Below are 26,515 nucleotides of genomic sequence, written 5' to 3'. Positions count from 1 at the left end.
TGCTTTGCCATTTTGAGACCAGCTCTAGCTCTGTAGGCTCGAACTTGCGTTTCTCCTGCTTCAGTCTTTCGAGTGTCGCTATTACAGAGCCTCCTAGCCCGTTTGAAAGGAGTAACTTTTAAGTAGCGAATGGACTTTAGTGTCCACATTTGGATCCCTGGACTGCAAAAATGGGTGGGCTGGGGTGCATTCGGAGACCCAGTAAGTGGTTTGTTAGTGACATTTACTGTACTGATAGTACTGTTTATTTGAGATTTTTCACTGTCACGTTCTAGTGGCGAGTTTTTCTTGATCACGTGACTGATGGTGCTATTACAACTGACTGCACTCGTATATATTTTTGTATTAGAATAAATCAGTTTTCATTTCTACTAATCTGTAAATATTGCTAGTTAATGCTTACTTAGGTTTGTGTTGAGATCCTTGCAGAGCTAATGGCTTTGTGAGCTGGAAGGTGGCTCAGCGATTACGAGCACTTGCTCCTGAAGAATATCGGGGTTCAATTCCCAGCACCCACATGATGGTCCCAACCAGCTGTAACTCCAGTTCCAGGGGATCTAACACCCTCTTCTGACGCCCCTGAATACCACGCATAGACATGCTGCACATACATGCAGGCAAAACATATGTATAAAGTATATATGTGTATATGCTTAGTTTTTTTTTTTAAGTTTTGCCACTAAACTAGTAGTAATATATACATGCCTCCACCCTCAGCAGTATTTAAAAGTGCAAAAGGAGTTTAAGACCAAAGTTTGGGGACTGCTACTGTAGACCCAAAACCAGATGCTGTTCCAAGACAGAGTTCTCATAAGTAGGAAGAAAGTCCACTCCTGTCAACATGGTCACAAGGTAGGAATCAGGTAGGAAAAGAGCTGGCTATGGAGGCTCAAGCCTGTAATTCCCGCACTCAGGTGAGTGACTGAGACAGGAGGATCACCTTTCACTGTAAGCGTGGACTAAGAGTGAGATCCTGTTTCATACAAAAATAAAAGCCTGGACCAGAGTGCCCAGCCCTGGTTCATAGATCTACAGCACAACTCCTGGATCTAAGGCTCACGGAACATGTCAGAAGAGGGGACCAGAGGTCCAGAAAACCTGTGAGATTGTGTCTCCTAGAAATGACAAGGAAGTTCCACACATGATACCTTAGCAATATGGCTGCCTAAACAAGACCTGTACAAAGGACATCAGTAGACATGCTGACACAGAAAGGGAACCACTAGAGAACTATAATGGAGTTAACTGCTGAGAAGAGATGAGATGGTCTTTTCTGGGAAGGAGTTGGTTATCCAATACCAAATGGTTAGCCCTGAAATCATATGTGTACAAGTAACACTAACCGGCTCAGTAGGTTGTGTTTATATATTTGTGTGTGTGTGTGTGTGTGTGTGTGTGTGTGTGTGAGACAACAATGAGGCCATGAATTTGAGAAAGAACAAAGGGGAGGCAGAACATGAGAGGGGCTGGAGGGAGGAAAGGGAAGGGGAAATGATATAATTACATTTTAATTCTTCTGTTGTCATTTCATGATGTGCAATTCTGGCTGCCTGGAACTCATTATGTAGATCAAGCTGGCTTCAAACTGATAGAGATCTACCTGCCTCTGCCTTCCAAGTGCTGGGATTAAAGGTGAGCGCCACCACACTTGGCTTCATGCTTTAATTTTTATTTATTTATTTTTTTTAAGAAAAAGAGCCGGGCGGTGGTGGCGCATGCCTGTAATGCCAGCACTCTGGGAGGCAGAGGCAGGCAGAGGCCAGCCTGGTCTACAGAGTGAGTTCCAGGACAGCCAGGGCTACACAGAGAAATCCTGTCTCAAAAAAAAAAAAATAGTTAACTGAAAAAAAATACTAGACATGTCATGATAGTTACATCCTATCACACACACACACATTCTACCTTGTAATAGTAAAGGTTTTCCAGTCAAAATGACATATATATATAATATATATTATACATATAATATATAATATATATATTATATATTATATATTATATATTATATATTATGGTTCAAAGTTCCAATCAGCCAAGTCCCCAGTTCTCGGTAAAGTGCTTCTGGAAAACGTCTGGTTTCACTTGAACCAAAACTAATGTGATAAAAAACCAATCCGCCATGAGATGCTATCTTATGTCCACAGGAACCTATGCATCTTTCTATGTTTTCTGATCGTATGTCTCCATTAACACTGGTAACAGAGCTATCTTAGTCTTTGTTTTGTTTTCTTTGTCATTTGGCAACTGCCTTTAGTACAGTTTTATGCTGTGTGTCTTTTTAATAGGTGAGTTAGTTAACTTCTTTGAGATTAGATCTGGCTTCTGGTCAGTTTGGACTTTCCTATCTCCTATCGTGTCTTGTGTCTCTTTTACTCCTAGACTTTTTTTCTAGATTGGTTGAACATTTTTATTCTTTTGTTTTCATGCCTGAGTTAGAAAATGTTTCCTATTATTTCAGAAATTCTTCTTAAGTTTTACATGACTATTTTGACATTCAAAGCTAATCATTTTAGGACCTTTGTGAACGTCACAAGAATTATGATGTACAATTCCTATCACCTCCCCCATCATAGAACTCTTTCTAATTCTCGTTCTAAGTGTCTCGAATACCGGCACCGTGAGCTAAACACACACACTGCTCTTTGGGTTTATCAGCAGTTATCAAACTGTTATTAAACACCAGTTATCAAATAGTTACTACTACTGCCTGCATCACCCTCTTCCTTAAGTCATCTACTATTCATCACACGAGCAAAACTCTTAAAAAGCTGTGCTGGGGACTAGGGATATCACTAGGTTGCTAGAGTGCTTATTTCCCAAACACAAAAGCTGAGATTCAATTCCCATCACCACATAAACTCACATAAACTAGATGTGATGTGCATACCTGTAATTCCACCCCAGAAGGCAAAAGCAGAAGGATCAGGAAGTTCAGGGTCATCCTCGGCTACATAATGAGTGACCAGCCTGGACTACATGTAGTCTTGTCAGAAAAAAAAAAAGAAGAAGAAAAAAAAGTGGACTTCACATTTTAAAAATTCTCTCTCAGTGCTGATATCAGAATTACTATTATTTTTGTGGAAATGCATTATGAAATGTAAAATATTAAGAATACAACAAGAGGGAGAATGAATAAAAGAAAAGTGTAGCAGTGTGTGTATATAAACGCCAAGATATCCTTTACTTGTGTGCTACCTTTAAAAACATTAAAGATAGAGGAGATTCCTTTGTGAACTGGATGTTTTCAGAGGGCAGTGTGAAAAATGCATCAACAGTTATAGAAATGATCTTGTCCATTCATCAGCATGTTTTTTCAAAAATTCTAAAAGAATTTCTTGGCTCAGTGGTACATGCTTTTAAACACTAGGGAAGTGGAGGCAGGAGGATTGCTATTGGAGATCAACCTGTGTTTTTAAGGGGACTCTACCTCAAAACAAACAGCTGAGTACAAGAGGATAGAGATGCTAGTGATTCTAGCACTCAGGGCTGAGGCAGGAGGATTGCTGCATATTTGAGGCCATCCAGGGCCACATCTCAAAACACCCTGGCAGCTTGGGTTCTATGAGACTCTGACTTGGAAACAGAAAGAGAAACACCAAACCAAACAAACACAAATTCTACACGGAGTATCCTGATGGTATCATTTACAACTGTGAACTCTGGTGCAGAAATGCAGCTCTCTACAGTCGAGGGCTCGGGCAGGGAGTGAGAGTGGAGACGGACTCTGGCGTCTTTAAGGGGCTGGCCACCGGGAGTTTGACTGTGCTCCGGGTGAGTACATGGGTGACACAAACCGGAGTACTCCTATTTTTACTTCATTTTCTTTTGTTTGGAGTGGGGAGAGGGTTACAATAGTGGGGGGCAGACCTGAGAGGACTGAGAAGTAAGTGGGATGGGGTGCATGATGTAAAATTCCCAAATAATCAATAAAAATATGTTGGGGAAAAAAAAGGAACCTAGAGGCAAGGGTAATTTCCAGAAGTTGGGAGGCAGTGAGGTGTTCGGGAAATAGCACGTTCATCTGAGAACATCTTAAACTATTAAGAAGAGAATGACACAGAAATACAACCAAGAAATAATAGGCAGGAAAAATTAATGTAAATCTCACATATTCATTGATTACAGCCCCATAAAACTATCCATGAGTTAGTAATGATTGGAAAAAAATTGCCAAAAAATTAATAGTTGCTACGCCAAGGGAAATTCAGTGTCAATTTTCCTAGAGTGTTTTTAATTCAGTTAAAAAAAAAAAAGTCCCACGACGTCAGCTTAAAGATATGTGTTAGAGCTGGGAGGTAAAAGGTTAGAGCAGAGTCAAGAGGAAGTGCTACAAATTTGCATTTAGTCACTACAAAAACTAGAGGATCATGAGCAGGTGACTGATTAGAATCAGTTCATGGAAAAGTCATCTGACCTGAAATGTTATCACAGTGAAAACCCCAGTTATTGAAAAAACTTACTGATCTGTAGCACATTAAAGGAGATTGAGGGCTTAGGGCAGAGGGGATAAACCCCCTCTGTGAATGTGCCCTTTCAAAGGTACGGAACTACGCACATTTAAATAACTATTATTTTGCTCTTTTTTAAAATTTCAATGTATAACCTTATTATGAAGATAAAATTCAAAGTCTTTTTGCTAAATGGTATAGTCACCGATCCTCAAAGATTCAGATTACTGACTAGTAAATTTTTTCCTGTTCACCTAAACTATCGTAGCTTATAAGCTGGATGTGGTAGAGAACACTTTTAATCCAACACTTGGGGGACAAAGGCAGGCAGATTTCTGTGAGTTTGTGGCCAGCCTGGTCTATACACCAAGTTCTAGGGCAGCCAGGGCTATATAGGGAGTCCCTGCCCCTAAAGTAAAAGGATATTTTGTGAGGGTTTGGTTGGGTTGGTTTTGAGCCAGTTTATGTAGTTCAGACTGGCCTCACACTTGTCCTGTAGCTGGATTTAGGCCTTTTTGCTGCCACCTCTGGAGTGGTAGGGCCACAGATGTGACCACCATTTCTGTCTCAATAACACAGATTTTTAAAACCCTGACAGATGCTGTGACTTTTTGCCTTTAATCTTCCCAAAGTTTTTTTTGGGTTTTTTTTTTGTTTGTTTTTTTGTTTGTTTGTTTGTTTTTGGTTTTTTTTGTTTTTTTTTTTTGCTGTTGTTCAGTTTCCCAGCTGCAGGCCATAGATACTATGAGCCTCTATGGCATTCACTAATTTGTCCAGTTTATACAATCTACAATCAAGAGCCTACTTATTTGGTTATTTATTCAACAAACATTGAGTGCCTGCTCTCACTGTGTAGCTCTGGATGACCTGGAGCTCACTATGTAGACCCTGCTGGCCTCGAACTCACAGAGATCCATCCACCGGCATCTGTGTCCAGAGTCCTAAGATTAAAAGGTGTGTGCTACCATGCAGGCGGATGCAATTTTACCTGCATTCCTGGATCTGATATAGGACGGCACATCCGAGCACTCAGTGTGTCTCTCAGATCCTGCTGGGGTGTGACTGTGTCTTGAGTCTGTCCTTGTATATGATGACCTTAGTGGTTTGGGGTGAGCACTGGTCAGGTATTGTCTTTCCATTCCAGTATGACTGGTACTTGCTGCTCATGTCTAGACAGAAATTATGGTTTGGAGGAGGAAGACCACAGAGATAATATGTCATTCTTATGATGTCATATCAAAGGTTCACAAAGCATGACTGATCACTGTTGGGGTTGTTCAGCTGTTCTTTGACTGTCACTCATGTACTGGGGCACACTATATACTAAATAAAATGTACTTTTCAGTTTTCAAAAAAAATCATTACCTCTTGCTTGGGAATTTCTCTTAATAAAGTGCTTTCAAATGTTGCTTAAAAGTTCCCACTGTGGGCACCCGTGTAAGATGGCTTATATGCCGCCAAGTCTGTGACCTGAGTTTACTCTCTGAATCCACATGGTAGAAGGAGAGAACTGCCTCCCACAAGCTGTGCTCTAATTTCCACCTGCATACTATGGCATGATCAAGTGCACACACACACACACACACACACATACACACACACAAACACACGTAATAAAATAATATTCCTATTCTAAGAAAGCGTGCCATCAGGCTGAGAAGATTAAACTCATAGAGGAAAAGTTAGTTACCTAGCTTTATGAGAAATACGATTCTGAGCTGTGAGGTACATAGCTGTAACCTGTACTTCCAATATTTGAGCCTGCTAAAGCTGGAAGATTGAGAGTTTGAAGCCAGCTTAGGCTACATTGTCAGTCTCCATCTAAAAAGAAAAAGAGAGGAGAGAGGAGGGAAGGAACCTGTATAGTGGTGCACACCTGTAATCCCAGCACTTGGGAGGTGGAGGCAGGAGGATCATCCTCAGTTACATAGTGAGTTGAAAACCAGCTTAGCATATGTGGGACCAACTCCATACTCCTGACTCTTCAACTCCATAATCCTGTGGCCATCAGCCTCATGGAGGGCCACCCCCACCCACCCACCCCCGGCCCCTAGTGTTGGGGCTGGACCCCACCCCCACAGTCACTTGGCTACAGCCAGGTTCCCCCCCCCCCCCACACACACACACAGTTACCTGACAACAGCCAGGCAATCCAGCCCACTCTAAAAGGGCCCCTCCCAGCTCTCTTGCTTTTCTCGATCGCCCTTACACTCTTGTCCCCTTCCCCCTCTCTCCCCATTCTTCTCCCCTCTTTCCACGTGGTCATGGCCAGCTCTCACCCCTCTATCTTTTCTTTCTCTTTTTACTTCTCTCTTTTTCTTTTCCTGCTTCTCTATAATAAAGCTTTGAAACCATGAGCTGCCTCTTCTTATCAAAACGTGTAGGAGCAATGGAACCGGCCTCAGCGTCTCCAGCCGCCGGAAAGGACGCAAGACTTCCCTGCCTGGCCAGGCTTCCTCTACAGGTAGGCAGGCCCGCCCAGAAGGGCCCCACATTCTGCCATCCCTACACTGGTATTTGGCCCCGCCCATTTTCCCTCTAATCATACACAAGACCCTATATCTAAAAAAGAAAAGAAAAACATTGTATACACATGCCCATACACAACATTATTCATAGTAGTTGAAAGAAGGAAGAAACCTAAGCACCCACCAACAGAAAAATGGACAAAAACAAAAACAAAAAACAAAACAAAAACAGGATTTGTCCATAAGACTGAGTACTGTTCAGCAGGGAAAAAAAAACTCACACATGCTAAAACACCGTGAACTCTAAAGACCAAACGCAATAAACCAGTTATAAAAGCCTGTAATCCCAGCACTCTGGGAGGCAGAGGCAGGCAGATATCTGAATTCGAGGCCAGCCTGGTCTACAGAGTGAGTTCCAGGACAGCCAGGGCTATACAGAGAAACCCTGTCTCAAAAACAAAAACAAAAACAACAACAACAAAAAAGGCAATAGTGTGGCTGTAGTGGAGCCCAGAGATTCAGAAGGCAGGGCTGGGTGGAGCCTCTAACACTCACTGGTTACAGAGTTTCTTCTGTGTGGTAAAGTGAACAGTCTACAGTTTATTTTTTGCATATGATGCTACTGGACCCAACACATAGTAGCTGAGATGAAACATTTCATATTACAGTGTATTTCTTAATTTTTTAAAAATTGAAAGAAATACAATATTGAGTCCACCAGGCAGCACACACATTTTGTTCAAGCACTAAGCAGGCTGAGGCAGGGGGATCAGGAATTCAAGGAGTACCTAGAAAGTTCAAGAATACTCTGGGCTACACGAGACCCTGTCTCAAACAGTAAATACAATTTTGAATAGGAAATATTTTTTTCTAAGTAAGGAATCAGTGTATCTATAGTGAGATTGGGGAGGAGGGTTGTTGTTAAACTCCCTCCTCGTGGAAGCACGTGAAAGTCATATGGCCATAGATGAACTGGAGCTGAGATCCCACTTTGAGATGATCTGTGCTGCACTTTAGACCTCGATACCTTCGTTTTGTAAACACAGCCTTTCCCACTTCATCCCATTCATAGCCAGCCAGTATTACATCCCAGTGCTGCGTTTCCCTGCTTAGTAAAGGCTAGCATGAGGACTTTTCAGTCTGCTACTCCTTCCATGACCTGTGCAGCTCTGTCATGGTGTTGAATCAATCACTCTGAAACCTTGGTGGAGTTACTAAAATTGCAAATTACTTGCCAATTCCCCTGAAGCCTTCATCTAAGCCCACACTTTCTCAGCATAGCCAGAAGTCATCGGAAGGGAAATAGAATTATTGTTTCATGACCTCTGGGGGTTGGGGGGGTGGCAGGTCCTACCAGAGCCAAACTTTGATTTTGAGAGCATCATTTTAAGCCCACTGTGGTTCCTGCTTCACTGCTAACAGGTTCAATGGCATGAGCCAATTTGTCTCCCATAATGCTTGAGAGTGTTCAACTCAGATATGTCTAGCCAAGAGCTCAAACCTCAGTACATACATGAAGATGCACAACACACATGCAAACACACATACACATATCCACACACACACACACACTTAGCACAAGTAGCTGCATGCTAAAGGTCTCTGCATCTCATGTAGAACTATACACAGCTTTGGAAAAAAATTCAGGGTAACAATTTGTGTTTGCTTCTGGGATTCCTGATCTGTGCCTAAGAAACAAAAGACTGGTTCTCCTAATGATACACACTCATACACAGGCGACTCTCCATGTGAAAGGACCTCAGCCTGAGGGACATACAGGAGAGGCTAAGCCCACATGCTCCCTGTCTGTGATACACCATACACCAGGTGATAGGGTTACATCACCTGTGCATTAACAGTAACACATTCATAATTGCACTATATTTTTTAGTATAGAATAAAGTTTATTCAGGGCATGGGGAGGGGAATTGAGAGGGTAGTAGAGACAGAAAGGGGGGGGGACAGAGAGACAGAGACAGAGAGAGACACAGAGAGAGTAGAGAAGTAGAGATGCCGGCCATGAGCATGTGAAGAGAGAGGGACAAGAGGACAGCGAGGGAGCAAGAAGGCAAGAGAAGATGGTGGTCCAGTGTTTCTTTAGGGCTATTTATAGGGCCACAGGCATCTTGCCTGTGATGAGAGACTGTGAGTCTCTTCCTTACCTATCAACTATTAACTGCAACTACATATAAATGCTTGGGAAAGGTGGGGCCCCGGAGCCTCTCACTCCTCCATGACTGATGCTGACTAGGTTGACCTAGTCTTGCACAGGAGATGACAACAGCCACTTCATGCCCAGAAGTCATCATTCCACACAGTCTACCAGTTCCCTAGGTACTGAGATTCTGTCTGCTCCTCCCCCCACCCCCAACCCCTCCTGCTGAGCATTGGAGAGGGCGATATAGATACATCCTTTGGGGACTGAGTATTCAATAGTCACTAGACCCACTAGTTATGGTTCTCTGTAATTATTACTGACAACTTTAAAATAAGTGTCCCTTACCAAAGCTGACAGTGGCACTGATGTATGGACATCCACAGTTACTTAGAAGACAATTTGACGGGCATGGCATATCCATTCAGTGAAATAACCTTAACCCTCTCCCTGCCAGGGCCAATGACCCAGCTGTGAGCCTCTGACAGGGCTTCCTGTGGAATGTGCCTCCAATTCACTCCTAAAGCTGTTGGTTGCTTCTATAACCAACTTACCATCAGGGTACCAGATGGTGCATCTTGCCTGGCCAGTTGACCCATGTAAACAGGGCACAGAGCTAAGTAAGACTGTTGCTACAACTCTCCCTCAGATGCCTACATAATACCTCCTAGGACCGTGAGTGCTAGCCAGCCAGGAGGGAGAAATACTCACTTTAGTTCCAGCTTGGATCCTCTGCATCTGGAAACCAGAGAGTGCTGTGGGACTGAGTTGTTTTGACTGAACAATGAGAAGGCAAAACTGGAACCCAGCAGGGGGACATGCCTGACACAATGCTTGGGAGGCTGAGGCAGAAGGATCAGAAGTTCATAGACTTCGTGTCTTAATAAACCCACCACAAATGAAAGAAGGAAGGGAAACGAGAAGAAATGCGAACCTGCTGTGTGTGACAAGCTACAGAGAGAGCCAGGAGTCCTGGTGTTGCCCTGGGACACCTCCCTCCACACAGTAGGCTGCTTGAAAAGTGGGTCAAGGCCAAGCCACTGAAGCAGCACAGGAAGGAGCCTCCCTGCACTCTGTGTTATATGAACCAAGAAGCATTCTCCTTATCTTCACTCAGTTTGGGTCGGCCTTTCAATAACAGACAGGATGCTGATGAAAAACCTACATCAGGCAACTCAACTCTGCCGAACTAGCTGCTTTAATAAACGGCTCTCCCAGAGAGTTTTCAACTCTTTTCCTTTATAGCACAGAGAAGTCTAGCTACAGCCAACTGTAGAGTTTAGTTCAACTGAAAAGAAACCCCCTTTTCCTTTTCTCTTTGGCTGTTTGAAATGGGGTCTCATGTGTTCCAGACTGACCTCACATTTGCTGTGTAGCCAAGGATGACTCTCACCTCCTGATGTTCCCGACTATATCTCCCACGTCTGCTGGTGTGCACCATCACACCCAGTAGGACATTCTCAATGTTTATGTATTTCAGCGTAACTGGTGGAGGTATACATTCGAATACATCTTTTTTTTTTTCACTTTATCAGGAATTAAGTTTCACACATATTAACGCAGGGTGTGGGACAGGAGGTGCTCAGGAAAAGAGATGCTCAGGAAAAGGTGATCATACTCCCAAGAGTGTGGCCGTGGGCATCTAGAGAGACCAGCCATGTATGCACATCTTTTAAAGAGCAATTCAATATCCGGAATGGAGTGTAAATGTGGATCAAAGTTGTAGAAGCGTTCTTTTCTGTTACAGAAAATGCTTTTTAAACAAGGGAGGGGGTGTCCCGAGATGTTTACTATTATGAAAAGAGAAAAAAAAATGCATTTTGTTTGAAGACCCAAGGCACTGGAAACACTGAGTTTCACTACTTGCCTTTATTAGGCGACCTCTATCTGATTGTTAGAAATTATTCATTTCCTCAAAGAGAGAATAAATTGCTTGGGGATGAGGCCCTGCACTGCACTCTTCCTTTGCTAAAGGCCGACGCTGAGGGCTTCAGAATCATGAGGATGCTTCTGACCTTGAGCGCTCTAACTCTCAGCTCTGTCTGGGCCATCGCTATGGAGATTCCCATGAGCATAGTGGTGAAAGAGACCTTGACACAGCTGTCTGCTCACCGCGCTCTGTTGACAAGCAATGAGGTAAAGTATAACTTGTATTCCTTCAGCTTTATTTCTAAGACCGGGCTCTTGCTCTACCACCCTGACTGGCCTCAAACTGGCTATAGACAAGGCTGTCCCAACTCCTATTGGATCCCCTTGCCTCTGTCTCCCAAATACTAGGATCGCAGACATATTCCCTGACCTGACGACTGCTCTTTAGAATGCATACATAGCTGGGTTTGGTGGCACATGCCTTTCATCCCAGAACTTGGGAGGCAGGGTCAGGTGGATCTGTGAGTTCAAGGCCAGACTTGTCTTCACGGCCAGTTCCAGGCCACTCAGAGCTAAGGCAAGACCCTGATTCAAAATAATTTTTTTCAAAAAAAAAGTTAATAATCTGTGGCAGTTCATTTCTAAACATAAAGATCTGCCTTAAATGTGCAATAATGGCGTCTTCTCTTGCCTTCTTGCTCCCTCGCTGTCCTCTTGTCCCTCTCTCTTCACATGCTCGTGGCCGGCATCTCTACTTCTCTATTCTCTCTGTGTCTCTCTCTGTCTCTGTCTCTCTGTCCCCCCCTTTCTGTCTCTACTACCCTCTCAATTCCCCTCCCCATGCCCTGAATAAACTTTATTCTATACTAAAAAATATAGTGCAATTATGAATGTGTTACTGTTAATGCACAGGTGATGTAACCCTATCACCAGCAAGCACTGCATTAAAAAAGGCAACAAACTCTCTTTAGAATTGACCCTATGTTCTTTTCTTTCCTTTGCAGACAATGAGGCTTCCTGTTCCTACTCACAAAAATGTAAGTTATCCTTTACTGCCATGATTGCATGAATAAGTCAGCTTCACATACTAAGCTCTAAGTCATCAGCATTTGGCTTCCTGGTGCTGTGTTCGGGGTGGGGATCTCAAGCTCCTGGGTCCAAGTGATTCTCTTACCTTAGTGGAGTAGCTGGGACACTGGTCTGGGCCACCACACCCAGCAAAGCATTCATTTTCAGTTAAACTGTTTGACTTTCTTTGAAAAGAATTAATGAGCCGGGCATGGTGGCACATGCCTGTAATCCCAGCACTCTGGGAGGCAGAGGCAGGCAGATTTCTGAGTTCGAGGCCAGCCTGGTCTACAGAGTGAGTTCCAGGATAGCCAGGGTTATACAGAGAAACCCTGTCTCGAAAAAGAAAAAACAAAAACAAAAAACAAAACAAAACAAAAGAATTAATGTAGGTGGATGTGAAAGTTTGTGTTTATAAATATAAAGAATATGAGAGTGGAAAATTATGTAATCCCAGTACTTGGGAGTCAGAGACCGGTAGCATGAGTCTAAGGCTAGCTTAGGCTACATATAAATTCAAGGCCAGCCTGGATTACATAGCCAGACCCTGTGTGTATCAAAAATAAATCCAATAAATAAATAAGCCACAAACATTAGAGGGATGGAGATTTAAGCTCTGTTGATAGATTGCCTAATATGCTGGGTTGATGCTTAGTACTTAGTACGCCATAAACTAAGCATGGAAGTGCTTGTCTGTAATCTCATAATGGGGAAATGGAGGCAGGAAGATCAGAGGTTCAGGGTCATCCTCAGCCACATTTTTGAGCTAGAGGCTAACCTAGGCTATGTGACACTCAAAACCCACCAACCAATTAATATTATGAATGACTTTGAGCTAGATCTGTTATGTGAGTGGTCAGCTGGACCTGTCAGTCACACATCAACAGCCTCAGATTCTTTGTGCGGGTCAGCATACTGCGAGAGGCCCTGCTGCGAGAGGCCCTGCTGGGCTCCCTTTGGTTCTGACCATGGCTCTCTTCATCCTAGTGCCCCTTTTTGATTTCCTTGTCTTATTTCTTACTGCTGAGGATCAAGCCCAGGGCCTTCAATGTGTGAAACGATCTCTCTACTACTGAATTCCAGAGCCTGCCTACTCTAATACCTTTCTGAAAGTATTAATAATTTAGGGATATATTCCTTTTGTTTATTTTTATTTTATGCATGTGAGTATTTTGCCTGCATGTATGTATGTGTTCCACGTATATGTCTGGTGTCCCTGAAGGTTAAAAGAAGGGCATCAGATCTCCTGGGACTGGAGCTGCAGGTGGTTGTGAGCCTTCATATGGATGCTGGGAACTGCATCCAGTGCTCTTAACCACTGAGCCATCTCTCCAGCGCAGAGAGTTATATTCTTAGGTAATGATGGGAAGATATAAAAATATCATGAATGTCCTCTATTAATAGTTTCTACATGGTTTAATGAATATGACTATGTGATGATATTGTATACATTTCAATATATCTTATTCTAGCTGGGCAGTGGTGGCACATACCTTTAATCCCAGCACTTGGGAGGCAGAGGCAGGCAGATTTCTGAATTCAAGGCCAGCCTGGTCTACTGAGTGAGTTCTAGGACAGCCAGGGCTACACAGAGAAACCCTGTCTCAAAAAAAAAAAAAAACAATAAATAAATAATAGATCTTATTCTAATGTAAAATACATTATTTCATTTTTTTCTAAATCATCAGCCTAAATGTCAAAAGAAAATATTAAGATGGGTGTGGCATCACTTACCTTTAATCCCAGGACTCAGATGGTTGTGAGCCCCTACAAGGGTGCTGGGAACTGAACCCAAGACCTTTGGAAGAGCACCCAGTGATCTTAACTGAGTCATCTCCCCAGCCCCAATCCTGACTTTGGTGTTGATTTTTTTTTAAATGATCTCATGTAGCACTGCCTGGCTTCAAATTCTGTATATCAGAGGCTGGCCTTGAACTCCTGATCCTCTTACCTCTACTTCCTGAATGCTGGGATTACAGATAAGCACCAACAAGATGCATTTAATTTGCATGTTATTTATTGCATATGGCATGATATTTTGAAATATGTGTACGTTGTGGGCAGTGTGATCTATTTGCTTCTTGATAATCTTTCCCTTTCAGCACCAGCTATGCATTGGAGAAATCTTTCAGGGGCTAGACATACTGAGGAATCACACCGTCCATGGGGGTACCTTGGAAATGCTATTTCAAAACTTGTCATTAATAAAGAAATACATTGAGCGCCAAAAAGTAAGTTCCCTGGGGACCCTGTGAGTCCGGCTGGCTGCCGCTGTTTCTCCAGGAGCCAACATGACAGTCTGTTCTCTTCACAGGAGAAGTGTAGCGAGGAGAGACGGAGGACGAGGCAGTTCCTGGATTACCTGCATGAGTTCCTTGCCGTGATGGGTACAGAGTGGGCACTGGAAGGCTGAGGCTGAGCTGCTTCGTGGCGACAGAACTTCACAAGTTAAATTTTCAACAGATGCAAAAAAAAAAAAACCCACAAAACTGTACAAATGCAAGGGTTACCATATGCTGTTTCCATTCATATCTATGTCCTGTAGTCAAGTTAAACCTATCTAGGTCCACATATGGCAAAGTATTTAACCTTTTTGTGTATGTATAACAGAAATTCCTGTAGCGCAGGCTGTCCTCTAACTTGTAATGTAGCCAAGGATGACCTTGAATGTCTGATCCTTCTGCCTCTTCGTCCTAAGGGCTGAGATTACAGACATGCACCATTGTGACTAGTTCACGTGGTGCTGGGGATGGAACCCAGGGCTTTGTGCATACTACCAAGTGAGCTGTGCTCCCTGGCCCTCCCCGCCTTCTTTGCATCAGGGTCTCAAGTATTCCAGGCTTCAGTGTGTAGCCAAGGATGACTGAACTCTTGGTCCGGGTGGACACAGGAGGATCACACACCCAGCCTCAGCATCCTTTCTCCTGGCCCTGAGATAGGTGGCACTCAATGACTCTCTTGCGGAGGGATGCCACACCCACGGGGCCTCCTGATCCTATCTAACGTCAAGTTAATACCCTCCAGTCAACTCTCCTCAACTCCCTGCTACTCTCCCCAGCCTCCAGTAAGCACACTTCTATTTCTACAAGGTTGACCTTTCTTATGTTCTGGGTATGAGTCAGACTGTGCCATGACTGTGCCTCTGTGCCTGGAGCAGCCCAACTCTGGAAACTCGGAGCATCTCCTTGCAGTGAGAATGAGAGGCAGCCACGTGCTGGGCCTTACTTTTCAGTGTAACTGAACTTAACAAGCAAAGTAAATACTGCAGCCTTACTACCCTACACAGACAGAAAGCATCAAATGCTTGGGATATTATTCAGGTATCAGGGTCACTGGAGAAGCCTCCCCCAGTTTACTCCAGGAAAAACGGATGTATGTTTTTATTTAATTCTGTAAGATGTTCATATTATTTATGACTTGTTTAAGGATTAAGTTAATATTTATTGCACTGTATGTAATACTCTAATAAAGCAAAAAGAACAACTGTCATTCAGTTTGCTATTGGTCTCTTCTAATGCTGGGACCCAGAGGAGGGACTGAGTATGTGCTGGCTGAGCACCTCTAGCTCCTTAGAGTTTCTGGGAGCACCATGGGTGGACTTGGTTGTGGTATTGACAGAAAGGCGAAGGGCTGGAACTGAGCCTGGATCTCCTTATGTAGCAGTATGGCCAGATGGCTCAGGGTGAATAGCAGAGGAATGAATGAAAGAATGAATGAATGAATGAATGGGAGATGGCTCCGTTAATAAAGTACATGCAAGTCTGAAGAGCTGAGTTTGAGCTCCAAAACCCATCTGAGAAAGCTGGGCGTGGTGGAGGCACACAGCCACAGCCCAGGGGCTCTCTACTCAGCCAACCTAGATGAACTGAACTGGTGAGTCCTGAACCACTGACAGAGCCTGTCTCAAAAAGCAAGGTGGATGGTATCCCGAGAGAGAGAGAGAGAGAGAGAGAGAGAGAGAGAGAGAGAGAGAGAGAGAGAGAGGACTGTTCTTAGAATTTGGCTGGTGAGGCTCAAGGCCAGTTTCTGAAGGAAGCTAGAAAGGCTCTTGTTGATGCCCTTGTGGCCTGGGGGAGTTCTCTCTCCCCAAGTTGGGTGTCATGTCCCCCACTCCACCTCAGTAACAAGAGTCACTGAGTTCACACGTCACCGTCACCATTGGATGTGTGAAAAACCTCTGTGGCTCAATGCTGGTCAGATTCTTTTCCAGGTCATAGAAGGGTCATCTCCATCCCGCCCTCCCCAGTACTGTCTACCAAAAATATCACCCAGGAGCCTTGTTCCTTTTATATCGAATGGGAACATTTTAGTGTGTTATAGCTCACCTCTAGCTCATCATCCAGTTTCTTCCCGCAAAATCCACCATGAACTATCTGTGTACACATGTTGTGTGTGCGTGCACTCGTGTAGGTCAGATGAATACACTGGGAACCTTTCCCTGCCACTCTCTACCTGAGTCCCTGAGAGGAACACGGAGTTTCCCATTCTTTGGCTAGGCTGGCAGCCAGAAAATCGAGGAATCCTCCTGTCTCCCGCTCAGCCCCAGGGGTGGAGTCGTAGGCGTGCATGGCTGTGTGAGGCTTTTCCCACAGTGGACAGAGATCCAGACTCAGCTCCTCATATTTGTACAGAAAGCACTCTTACCCACTGAGGCATCTCCCAGCTCCTTAGTATGTTAAAACACACACACACACACACACACACACACACAAACAAGCAAAAACCCATGTACTTGGCTTTTTAAAATTGTGATACATTTAAGGTATATGACATTTATTGATTGAATGCTTACTTATATACTTATCTTTCAATATATTTTTCCTTGAACATTTTATACCTCTGTGTAATCTATTTTGGTCATACCACCTACCCCCCCCGCCCCCGTCCTCCTGGACTCCCCAGAATGGCTCCCTCCCGATTTCAAATCTTCTCACCCTGATTTTTAAGCCCACTGAGTCCAGTTAGTGTTGTCCCTATGAGCAAGGGTATGGACTGTCTACTCGAGCTCAGGCAACGTACCAGTGGCCACATCCCCAACAGGTAGGAAAGATCCTCTCCCTTTCTTGGCGGCCACCAACCCCCAACTGGTCCTCCCGTAGGGCAGGAGCCTTAGGAGAGTCCCTCCTTATTCATATTGGAACTCTGAATAGCTCGCTGGTGTGTCAATTACCACAGCTTCTGTGAGTTCCCGAGTATAATGGCCAAGTCACGTTCAGGAAGCAGCATCTCACAAAACTTATCCACAGTCTCCGGCTGTAACGTTCTTTCCACCACACCCCTTCATCATGTTCCTTAAGCTTTGGTGTGTGTGTGTGTGTACTACATGCATTCCTGATGTTCCTGATGTCTGCCAAGGACAGAAAGTGTGGCGATCCAAAATTATGAAAGTATCTCTTATATTCTATGAAACTGGAACTTTTGCTGGACCTCTCCGCTGAGTTAACAGTTTACCCTGAGGTTCCTTATAATATTGCTAGTAGGGTGTGGTGGGACACAGCTTTAATCCTAGCACTTGGGAGGCAGAGGCAGACAGATCTCTGAGTTCAAGACCAGCCTGATCTACAGAGTGAGTTCCAGAACAGCCATGGCCACACAGAGAAACCTTGTCTTTCTCCCTATCCAAAAGAGGGAAAAGTTTAAAAAAAAAAAAAAAAGACCCATATAGACACATAAGACACATCACAGACATAGGGACAGACAGACAGATTCTCTAGCCAGTCTGTCATAGATTCAGACTCATGCAATAGACACATGGGAAATGGAAGACAGAAGATACAGGGATAAAGAAGGAGAGAATTTAGCCAGGCAGGCGTGGCACATACCTTTAATCCCAGCACTTGGGAGGCAAAGGCAGGTGGATCTCTGAGTTCAAGGCCAGTCTGGACTATAAAGAGAGTTTTAGGACAGCCAGGGCACAGAGAAACTCTGTCTTAAACAAAAACAACAGAAAGTTATTGAAGAGTTATTACTCAGTAGGAACAATGACTCTTAATGCAACACCCCATGAATTTGTATATCTCTGCCCCTTTTTGGACATGTTTCCATGTAGCCCAGGCTAGCCTTAAATTCTTAATATAGCTTAGGATAACCGTGAATTACTGGTCCACCTTCTGAATGCTGAGATTGCAGGCAGGGCTGTCATCCATGGCTTGTGCCGTGCTAGGAATCGAACCCAGAGCTTTGGACATGCTAGGCAAATACTCTACCCGCAGGCAAACTATGTCCCATCCCAGATCCCTCTGTGCCCCTGTATACACTGTTCTGTTTTGGTGCAGCTGTCTTTTTTAATGTGGATTTTATTTTATTTTTTGTGTGTATCGGTGCTTTGCTTGTATGTATGTGAACCACATGCAAACCTGATGTCCCCAGAGGCCAGAAGGGTGTCAGATTCCTGGGGCTGGAGTTGAGAGTTGGGAGAACAGACACTTGAGAGTTGCCATGTGGATGCTAGGACTCAAACTTGGGTCCTCTGTAAGAGTAGCCTGTGCTCCTAACCACTGAGCCACCCCTCCAGCCCCAAGATTTGTTTTTCTTTTTTTTTTAAAAAAGATTTATTTATTTATTTTATGTATATGAGTACACTGTAGCTGTACAGATGGTTGTGAGCCATCATGTGGCTGCTGGGAATTGAACTCAGGACCTCTGCTCCCTCTGGCCCAAAGATTTATTTATTGGTATATGTGAGTACACTGTAGCTGTCTTCAGACACACCAGAAGAGGGCGTCAGATCTCATTATGGATGGTTGTGAGCCACCATGTGGTTGCTGGGATTTGAAATCTGGAGCAGTCAGTGCTCTTAACCGCTGAGCCATCTCTCCAGCCCACAATTTGTTTTTCTTAATTTAGGCATATGTTAGGTGTGTGTGTGTGTGTGTGTGTGTGTGTGTGTGTGTGTGTGTATGGCAAGTGCCTACAGAGGCTAGAAGAGGTGTCAGATCCCTGGGAGCCAGAGTTATAGGTGGCTGTGGGTGCAGAGAACCAGACTTAAGTCCCCTGTAAAAGCATTGAGCACTCTTAACCGCTGAGCCATCTCCCCAGGCCTGGTAGCTGTCTTTTCCTGACAGCTGTCACACTGTTGACCCAGCGTTGACCCGCCATTATTACTCCAAGTTCATAGCTTGCTACATTCACTCTTGGTGGTGGGTACGGAGACCCACAGAACACAATGACCCATGGTGTGTAATGACACATTTCCACCACTGTAGTCACACCCCGTCATTTCACTGGCCTAGAAACCTCCTGTGCTCTGTCTAGTCATTCCTGACTGTCCCCAAGGGCTGACAACTGCTATTGTGCTGTGTCAATAGTTTTAATGTTTTCAGAATGACACATATACAGACTTTTCAGGTTGGCTCCTTTCACTTAGCAATTCATTTTTATGCCTTTTACGTGGCTGCGTGTTAGACAGGGTTTTTCTATATAGCCTACAGTGGCCTTGAACTCACCATCTTCCTGCCTTAGCCACCATGCATGGCTGTCCATGACTTTCATGATGGACCCCGCCTTCTCTTTTGCCTCTTCCCTGACTTCTCAGGATAAGAATCCAAGGGTTTGAGTTTGCTAGGTCAGCACTCTACCACAGAGCTGCATCTCTCATGTCTCTTAGTTATCGTTGTTCCTCCTCCTCCTCCTCCTCCTTCATCCTCTCCCCCTCTCTCCATGTAATGTGTGCATGTGTACATGCACATGTGTGAGTATGTGCAGAGGTCAGAGGTCAACATTGAGTGCTTTCCTCTACTACTCTACAATTTTTTTTTTTTGAGTCAAGGTCGCTCACTGAACTGGCTAATTCGAGCTCACCAGTCGAGCTAGGTTTCCTGCCCAGCAAGCCCTGATGATCCTCCTGTCCCCCACCCACCCCTGCCACTGAGGTACAAATGAGTGCTAACACTGCCCGGCTTTTGCGCACGGGTGCTTATATGACGGGCACTTTACACACTGATCCATCACCCAGTCCTATTCATTTCTTTTGAACATGGAACTTAATATTCTATGGTCTGGATGTCCCACACTGAGCATCCATCCGTCAAATGGACACTGATTGCCTCCAGGTTTGGCGATTCTGAGAAGGCCTCTATGAAAATCCCCGTGTAGGCTTGTCAATCGATGGACGTATCCCCTCATTTGAACAGAGAGCGACGAACACAGTCTGCGGAGTCTGGTGAAGGCACGCTGAGCTCTGTAAGAATCTACCGACTGCATCTTTTGGTACCATGCTGCATCTCCACCACAATGAACTAGAGATTCTGCTGCTACACATCGCCTGCTGTTGGCAGGATTTTGGATGCAGGCCATTCTAATAGGTGTATAGTACATCTGGCTTTAACTTGAAATTCCCTGATGACATATGATGTCCTTTGATATCCGTACTTCCTGTGTCAAGAGTTTTCTAGAGAAATAGAACCAGTATAATGAATATGTATTAAAATGGAGATTTGGAGCCAGACAGACATCTTTGACCCCAGCATTCTGGGAGGCAAAAGCACGCTATCTCTCTGAGTTGAAGCCAGCCTGGTTCACAGTGAGTTCCAGGACAGCCATGTAAACACTGAGAAACCCTGTCTCAAACAAACAAACAAACAACAACAACAAAAACCCAAAACCAGACAATGGTGGTGCACACCTTTAATCTCTGCACTTGGGAGGCAGAGGCAGGTGGTTTTCTGCGTTCAAGGTCAGCCTGGTCTACAGAGTGAGTTCCAGGGCTACACAGAGAAACCGTGTCATGAAAAACAAAAACAAAAACAAAAACAAAAACAAAAACAAAACAAAACAAGGTAACAGCCACAAGCTGCCCTTTGGGTGAGCATTCCTAGCAAGAAATGATTAGCTTTTACTCTGGATATTCTAGTTTCATTTCGGCTGCTGTAATAGAGTGCTCTGACAAAAAAAGAACTCAGGGAGAAAGGTTTGTTTTAGTTCATGATTCAGGGTTATAGTCCATCACTGCAGAGGAGTCAAGGCAGTAGGAAAGGCTTATCCTGCCACAGCCACCATCAAGAGCAGAGACAGTAAATGCAATACTATGTCCATTTAGCTGGATAATAGCAGGGCCTGTGACTCACCTATCCATTGACTAGCATCAAACTGACTCCCACTGACTTGTCCCTATAGATTAGTGCATCTCTAGGCTCTCATCAGAGACATTTTTATTGGTAGTAATTGGTGGTTAGCACAGAGATCCACAACTAGTCAAGGCGAGAATGAAAGACTGCGGGATGTTCAGCCTTGGACAGGACGTCTATATTAAGACCCGCCTCCCAAGTTCAGAGATCATCGCAGGAAACAGGGTGGAAAGAACATAAGACTCAGAGGTAGCGGGTAACTCCAAGGAAACAGCCTTCTGTACACAGTAGGACAGCTACCAAGTGACCTCACAGCAGCTGCGACAGCATGAACCGGCCCTGTGCGGACCCAAGCCTGACTAAACTTCAGTCTGAGAGGAGAGATGGGCACCAAGTTAGGTGTGTGTTTGTGTGTGTGTGTGTGTGTGTCTGCAAGTTCTGGAAGTTATCCATGCTCTAGTGGAAGGCGCATGGGCAATGCAAACTAGACTTCATGGGTTACAAAAAACAAAAACAAAGACACAAATCTGGTGGGTAGGCAAGGAGGTGGATCTGGAGGGAGCTGGGAAGGGTTGATTATGATCCCTTTGATGGTTTGAAATTCTCAAAGAACCATTTTTGGTGGCGGGGGGGGGGGGGGAGGTCCGTTTTTAAGAGCAGAGAGAAATGGCCGCATGCATGCTTAGTAGCTGACCCACTCTACACTGGAGGGCTCCGAACCTGATGCTGCCAATTTCAGGCTGGAGCCTCCCGCATTAATGAAGGCAATCGGGACAACCCCACCCCACCCCCACAACATGGCCGCCTGCTGATCTGAACGGAAACAGTTCCTCCTTGAGAGTCCCGTTTCGGGCAATTCTAAGTTGTGTCAAGTTGACAATCAAAATGAACCACCATACTGAATAACTTGGGGAGAGTTACTAGGGGACTCCTAAAAATGAGAACAGGATGTAGGGATAGAACCCTGTCTGGAGCTAGTAACCCCAGGAGTGGAACCAGAAGACTCAGGGTTACTACACACAGAGGGACACTGTCTGGATACTGGAACTTCCTGTGAAGAGGGAGCCGGAACATCCGGTCTCCATGCTCCTCCCACCAGTGGATCACGGGCCAGTGCTTGCCAGCCCACAGCCCAATCGACGACTGAAGAACTCAGCAATGGGCCAGTGAAATGGTTCAATGAGCAAAGTGGTTTGCTGTTGAACCTGATGACCCGGGTTCGATCCCTGGAACCGACAAAGTGGAGCACGAACCATCTCTGGACCTCTGATCTCTACTTGTGTGCTGGGGCATGCATGCCCCACCTCCCAAACTTAATAAATAATTGTTTTTAAAAGAATCTAAAAATAAAAAGAATTCATTAGTGTTGTCCACTGAGGTCCACCTCCAAGGCCCCAGGAGAGGCTGAGGGTCCCGGAGAAGCAGGGTCTCCCTTCCCAAACGCCAGAATAGGTGAGAACCCTTCCAGTTGAGACCCCGAGAGCAAAGATAACCTTGTTCAATATCACCCCGCTTGGCATTTGCGAAGACCTGTGGCAAGCTATGAAAAATATTAAAGACAATGGACAAATTTCCAGAAAGTATCGAAAAGTTCGCTTAATTAATCAGAAAAAGATAAATAACCCACTCAAGAAAAGAAAAAAAAAGGTGAAAGACATGAATCAGCGTTACCCAGAACAGGAAATGCAGATGGCCAATAAACACAGGAAGAGATGCACACCGAGTTAGTCACCATGGAAGTGAAAAATTAAACCACAGGGAGAGAACACTTCCCACCCACCCTTCTTGACTGGCAGAAATCAAGAAGTCAGATATTACATCTCAGTCCAGGTCGTGAAGTAAAAGGAATTCGGATCCATCACCCAAGGGAGTAAATGGGTAGTTCTGAAATGCAGGTCCTAGGTATACATTTCGAGTACTTGCACCCAGTGACTGGGAGGTTCACCCAGTATGTGCTTTAAGGGAATCCTTGCCCACTGACCAGTTACAGCCTTACCTTAAACAACTTCTTTTTCTAATCACCTCTCCCCTCCATCCTCCTCCTTGAGACAGACAAGTTGTTTGTCACATAGGCCATGCTGGCCTTAAACTTATTACATGTACACAGCCGTAATGGGGAGTCATTCCACATGGTACAGCAGGAATTTTTATCCTTGGGTGGAGTGCTAAGAGTGTACTTGACATTAGCCCAGGACAATCCCTGGCTACGGGCAGGAATCTGCCTTAGGACATAATAGGGGAGTAGGTTAAGGCAGGAATTTTTATTCTTGGGTGGAGAAGCTCAGTGAAGGTTAAGCTCGTTGTTCCTCCAGGTCTAGGAATTCCTGAATTAAGCAGGTGATCCACCCAGCTGCAGACAAGGACCTCCTGGAGAAGCTAGACAACTTCCACCGGAACTCAGCCCAGCCCGGAGTCTGGGGGGAAGGGCTTGCCCAAACAGTTAAAAGGTCTGACTGACATTAAAGTTTCAGCCTCGATCAGTGAAATATTGTCCTGGCCCTTCTTTCTTTTCGCCCCTTTCCCATCCCTCCCTCAGCTTCTGTTCCAGCAACCCAGTTCGTAATAGATGCAGGCAGCTATGGAATACAACAATTACATATGTTAAATATCCAACACCTCCTCCTTCTATCTCCCAATTGTTGGGATTACAGGTATTCACCATCATTTCCCACTTAAATAAAAAAATTAAATGTGTTATTTTATGTATGATATTTTTTGCCTGCATGTATGTCAGTGCACCACATGTCTGGTACCTGAGAAGACCAGAAGAGAACACTTGATTCCCTGGCACTAGAATTCCAGACATCCATGAGCCAACATGTGGGTGCTGGGAATTGAACCTGGGTCCTGTAGAAGAGCAGCCAATGCTCATAACAATCTCTCCAGCCCTAAATATCTTTTTGTTTAACTTCATGAATGATTTAAGATTTAAACAGAATTATTCAGATAGAGTGGAGACCCCAGCATTGTGACCTTCCCTCCCTGTTTGGACCACAGATACTGATTTTTATTTTTATTTATCCTTAACTAAAGGCCACACCTTACTCAGATTTCCTAAACTCTAATATTCTATTTGTGTCTTTTGGATGCTGTGGATTAAGCCAGTGCGGCTTGCATATATATCACTTCCAAACCCTCAGCGTCATGCTCAATTACATCACGTCGGAGGAGGGTATGTTGGGGGTGGGGTTGCAGGGGAGGTTGAGATTTCAAAGGTTTCTGTTGTTATGTTGTTAAACAATCGGACCTCCTGGGATTGCTGGCTCGGTTGCATGAACATGTCCTACTCATCTGCAGGGGCTTAGAAGGGGCTAAGGAGCAGTTTGGTGAAGCTAGGACACAATGGAGTCACTCAGGCCACCAAGCCTGTCAACATCAAATGAGGTGGCACGTGTCCTCCCTCCCTCATTCCAATATGCCCATCTCGGGTCTGACCTTCCGCCCGGAGAGAGCCGCCAAGAATGACAACATCAAGATGGTGGTGAGGATGGGCGGGCGGTGGTGGCGCACGCCTGTAATCACAGCACTTGGGAGGCAGAGGCAGGTGGATTTCTGAGTTCGAGGCCAGCCTGCTCTACAGAATGAGTTCCAGGACAGCCAGGACTACACAGAGAAACCCTGTCTCGAAAAAACTACAAAAAAAAAAAAAAAAGGTGATGAGGCAGGCATGTGGACCCCTAAAGGGAACCCTGAACTATCCTGAGGGCCAGGCTATCTCCTGTGACAATGGCACTCCTCCTCCTTTGGTGGTGGGTGGCACTGCTCTCAATGACCACTTTGCAAAGCTTATTTTCTGATATGACAATGTATTCAGCTACAGAAATAGAGTTATGGACCTCATGTCTTATAGGGCCTTCAAGAGCTAAGAAGCCATGGATGACCCACACCAGGAAAAGTGGGCCCTAGGCTGCTGAGGAGTCCCTGCCCGGATTCAGTCTCCACCACACTGAACATTCCCTCACAGTTCCATTCCAGCTCCATGGACAAGTTAGGAAGCCCAGTTCTCAGCCGGGCAGTAGTGGCACACACCTTTAATCCTAGCCCTTGGGTGGCAGAGCCTGGTCTATAGAATGAGTTCCAGGACAGGCGGGGCTACACAGAAAAACCCTGTCTGGGGGCGACACTGTCGGTGACGACTGATGGGGTGTGAGAGAACACACATCCCATCAGCGCCCATCAGCGAAGTTGAAGAGAGATGGCTCAGCAGTTGCGAGCACTGGGAGCTCTTCCAGAGGACTCAGCTTCTATTTCCAGTACCCACATGACATTCACAACAGTCCGTGACCCAGGGGGCTCTGGTGCCCTCTTCTGGACTGTGTAGACATTTGGCACGCATGTGGCATCCAGACATACAGGCAGACAAAACATCCACATCGATAAAAGAAACCAAACAAAAAGTTCTCTGCAGGCAAAATAAAATAATATATAATCGGAACATTTACATCGGTGACAAAACTTTAAAGAATAAGAAAGAGATGGTTAACTAAAAGGAGGGGCTGGGCTGTAGCTCCCTTGGAAGAGTGCTTGCCTGGGGTGCACAAGGCTCTAGGTTGGATCTCCAGCACAGCATTGAACCAAATGTATCATGTGCACTGAAGTTCTGGCAGGTCAGAAGGAGGTGCAGAGGACCAGAAATGCAAAGTGCCCCTCATCTGCATTCTGAGATGCCAGTCTCAAGACAGTGCCAAGACAGAGAGGTTCAGGGCTCAGGGGAGAAGGGAACAGACTGGGGAAACCCCTGTATCACGTCTCCCCTGGTAGGAGGGGATGCGGACACTGGTGAGGCAGGAAGTGCCCTCTGAGTTGATCGACGGGCACAGGTGCTCTTTTAGGTGGTTGGTATGGGTGCCGTTTTCTCTTGTACATATGAGAGGTTTCGCAATAACCAGGTTGAAAGCACCCACGCCTGCTCTTTTCTACCCCTGGAAGGATACTTCCCACACAGTCCTCCCCTTCTCCTTCCCCTGCTGGATTGAGGTGGGAGAAACCTGGAGCTGAAGCCAACAGGTCCTCAGCCTTAGCCATGCCCCAGCGAGAGAGCAGCCCTGCTTTAGCTCATTGTCTCCACTAGAGGGAGACAGTGAACGCACATACGGAGCAGCTCTGCAGGATGGTAGGGTGAGTGCCATGGGGGGGAGAGACCAGCAGATTAAAACAGCGCTGTGTTCTGCATGTGTTCAGGTTCCCCGAGGCTGGACAAACAGGATCACATCCTCTCTCGCTGAGGTTCAAGTCCAAAGCCTTTGCAAAGATGCCGATAATTTCTCAGGATCTATGCTGTCAAGGTGATCGATCACTAGATCTCTCGATGCTGCTGCTTTGTTTTGCGGACTTCCTTAGCCTTACAGGAGCTCCAGCCCTATTCTCAGACCTAACGAAATGCAGACCCGTGGTACTGCCACGCTCACCAGCGATCCCTTGGTCTTTTTTTTTTTTTTAAGA

At 45.1% G+C, this 26,515-nt stretch overlaps 3 protein-coding genes across 5 annotated transcripts in view; 2 read left to right on the top strand and 1 right to left on the bottom strand.

Moving 5' to 3' along the window:
* Nucleotides 1–26,515, top strand: part of Kif3a (kinesin family member 3A) — a 315,458-nt gene that overhangs the window by 135,465 nt on the left and 153,478 nt on the right. The gene's annotated exons all lie outside the window — the stretch shown is intronic.
* The window catches only part of Rad50 (RAD50 double strand break repair protein), a 193,780-nt gene that overhangs the window by 56,670 nt on the left and 110,595 nt on the right, over nt 1–26,515 (bottom strand). The window lies entirely within an intron of this gene.
* On the top strand, nt 11,032–15,490 carry Il5 (interleukin 5). Its single transcript, XM_052197310.1, has 4 exons — nt 11,032–11,207; nt 11,945–11,977; nt 14,111–14,239; nt 14,323–15,490. The coding sequence occupies exons 1-4, from the start codon at nt 11,070–11,072 to the stop codon at nt 14,419–14,421; spliced, it is 399 nt and encodes a 132-aa protein (XP_052053270.1). The 5' UTR covers nt 11,032–11,069; the 3' UTR covers nt 14,422–15,490.

This window comes from Apodemus sylvaticus, chromosome 10 (assembly GCF_947179515.1).
Source record: "Apodemus sylvaticus chromosome 10, mApoSyl1.1, whole genome shotgun sequence".
NCBI classification, from domain to species: domain Eukaryota; kingdom Metazoa; phylum Chordata; class Mammalia; order Rodentia; family Muridae; genus Apodemus; species Apodemus sylvaticus.
This window is presented reverse-complemented; position numbering and strand designations above follow the sequence as displayed.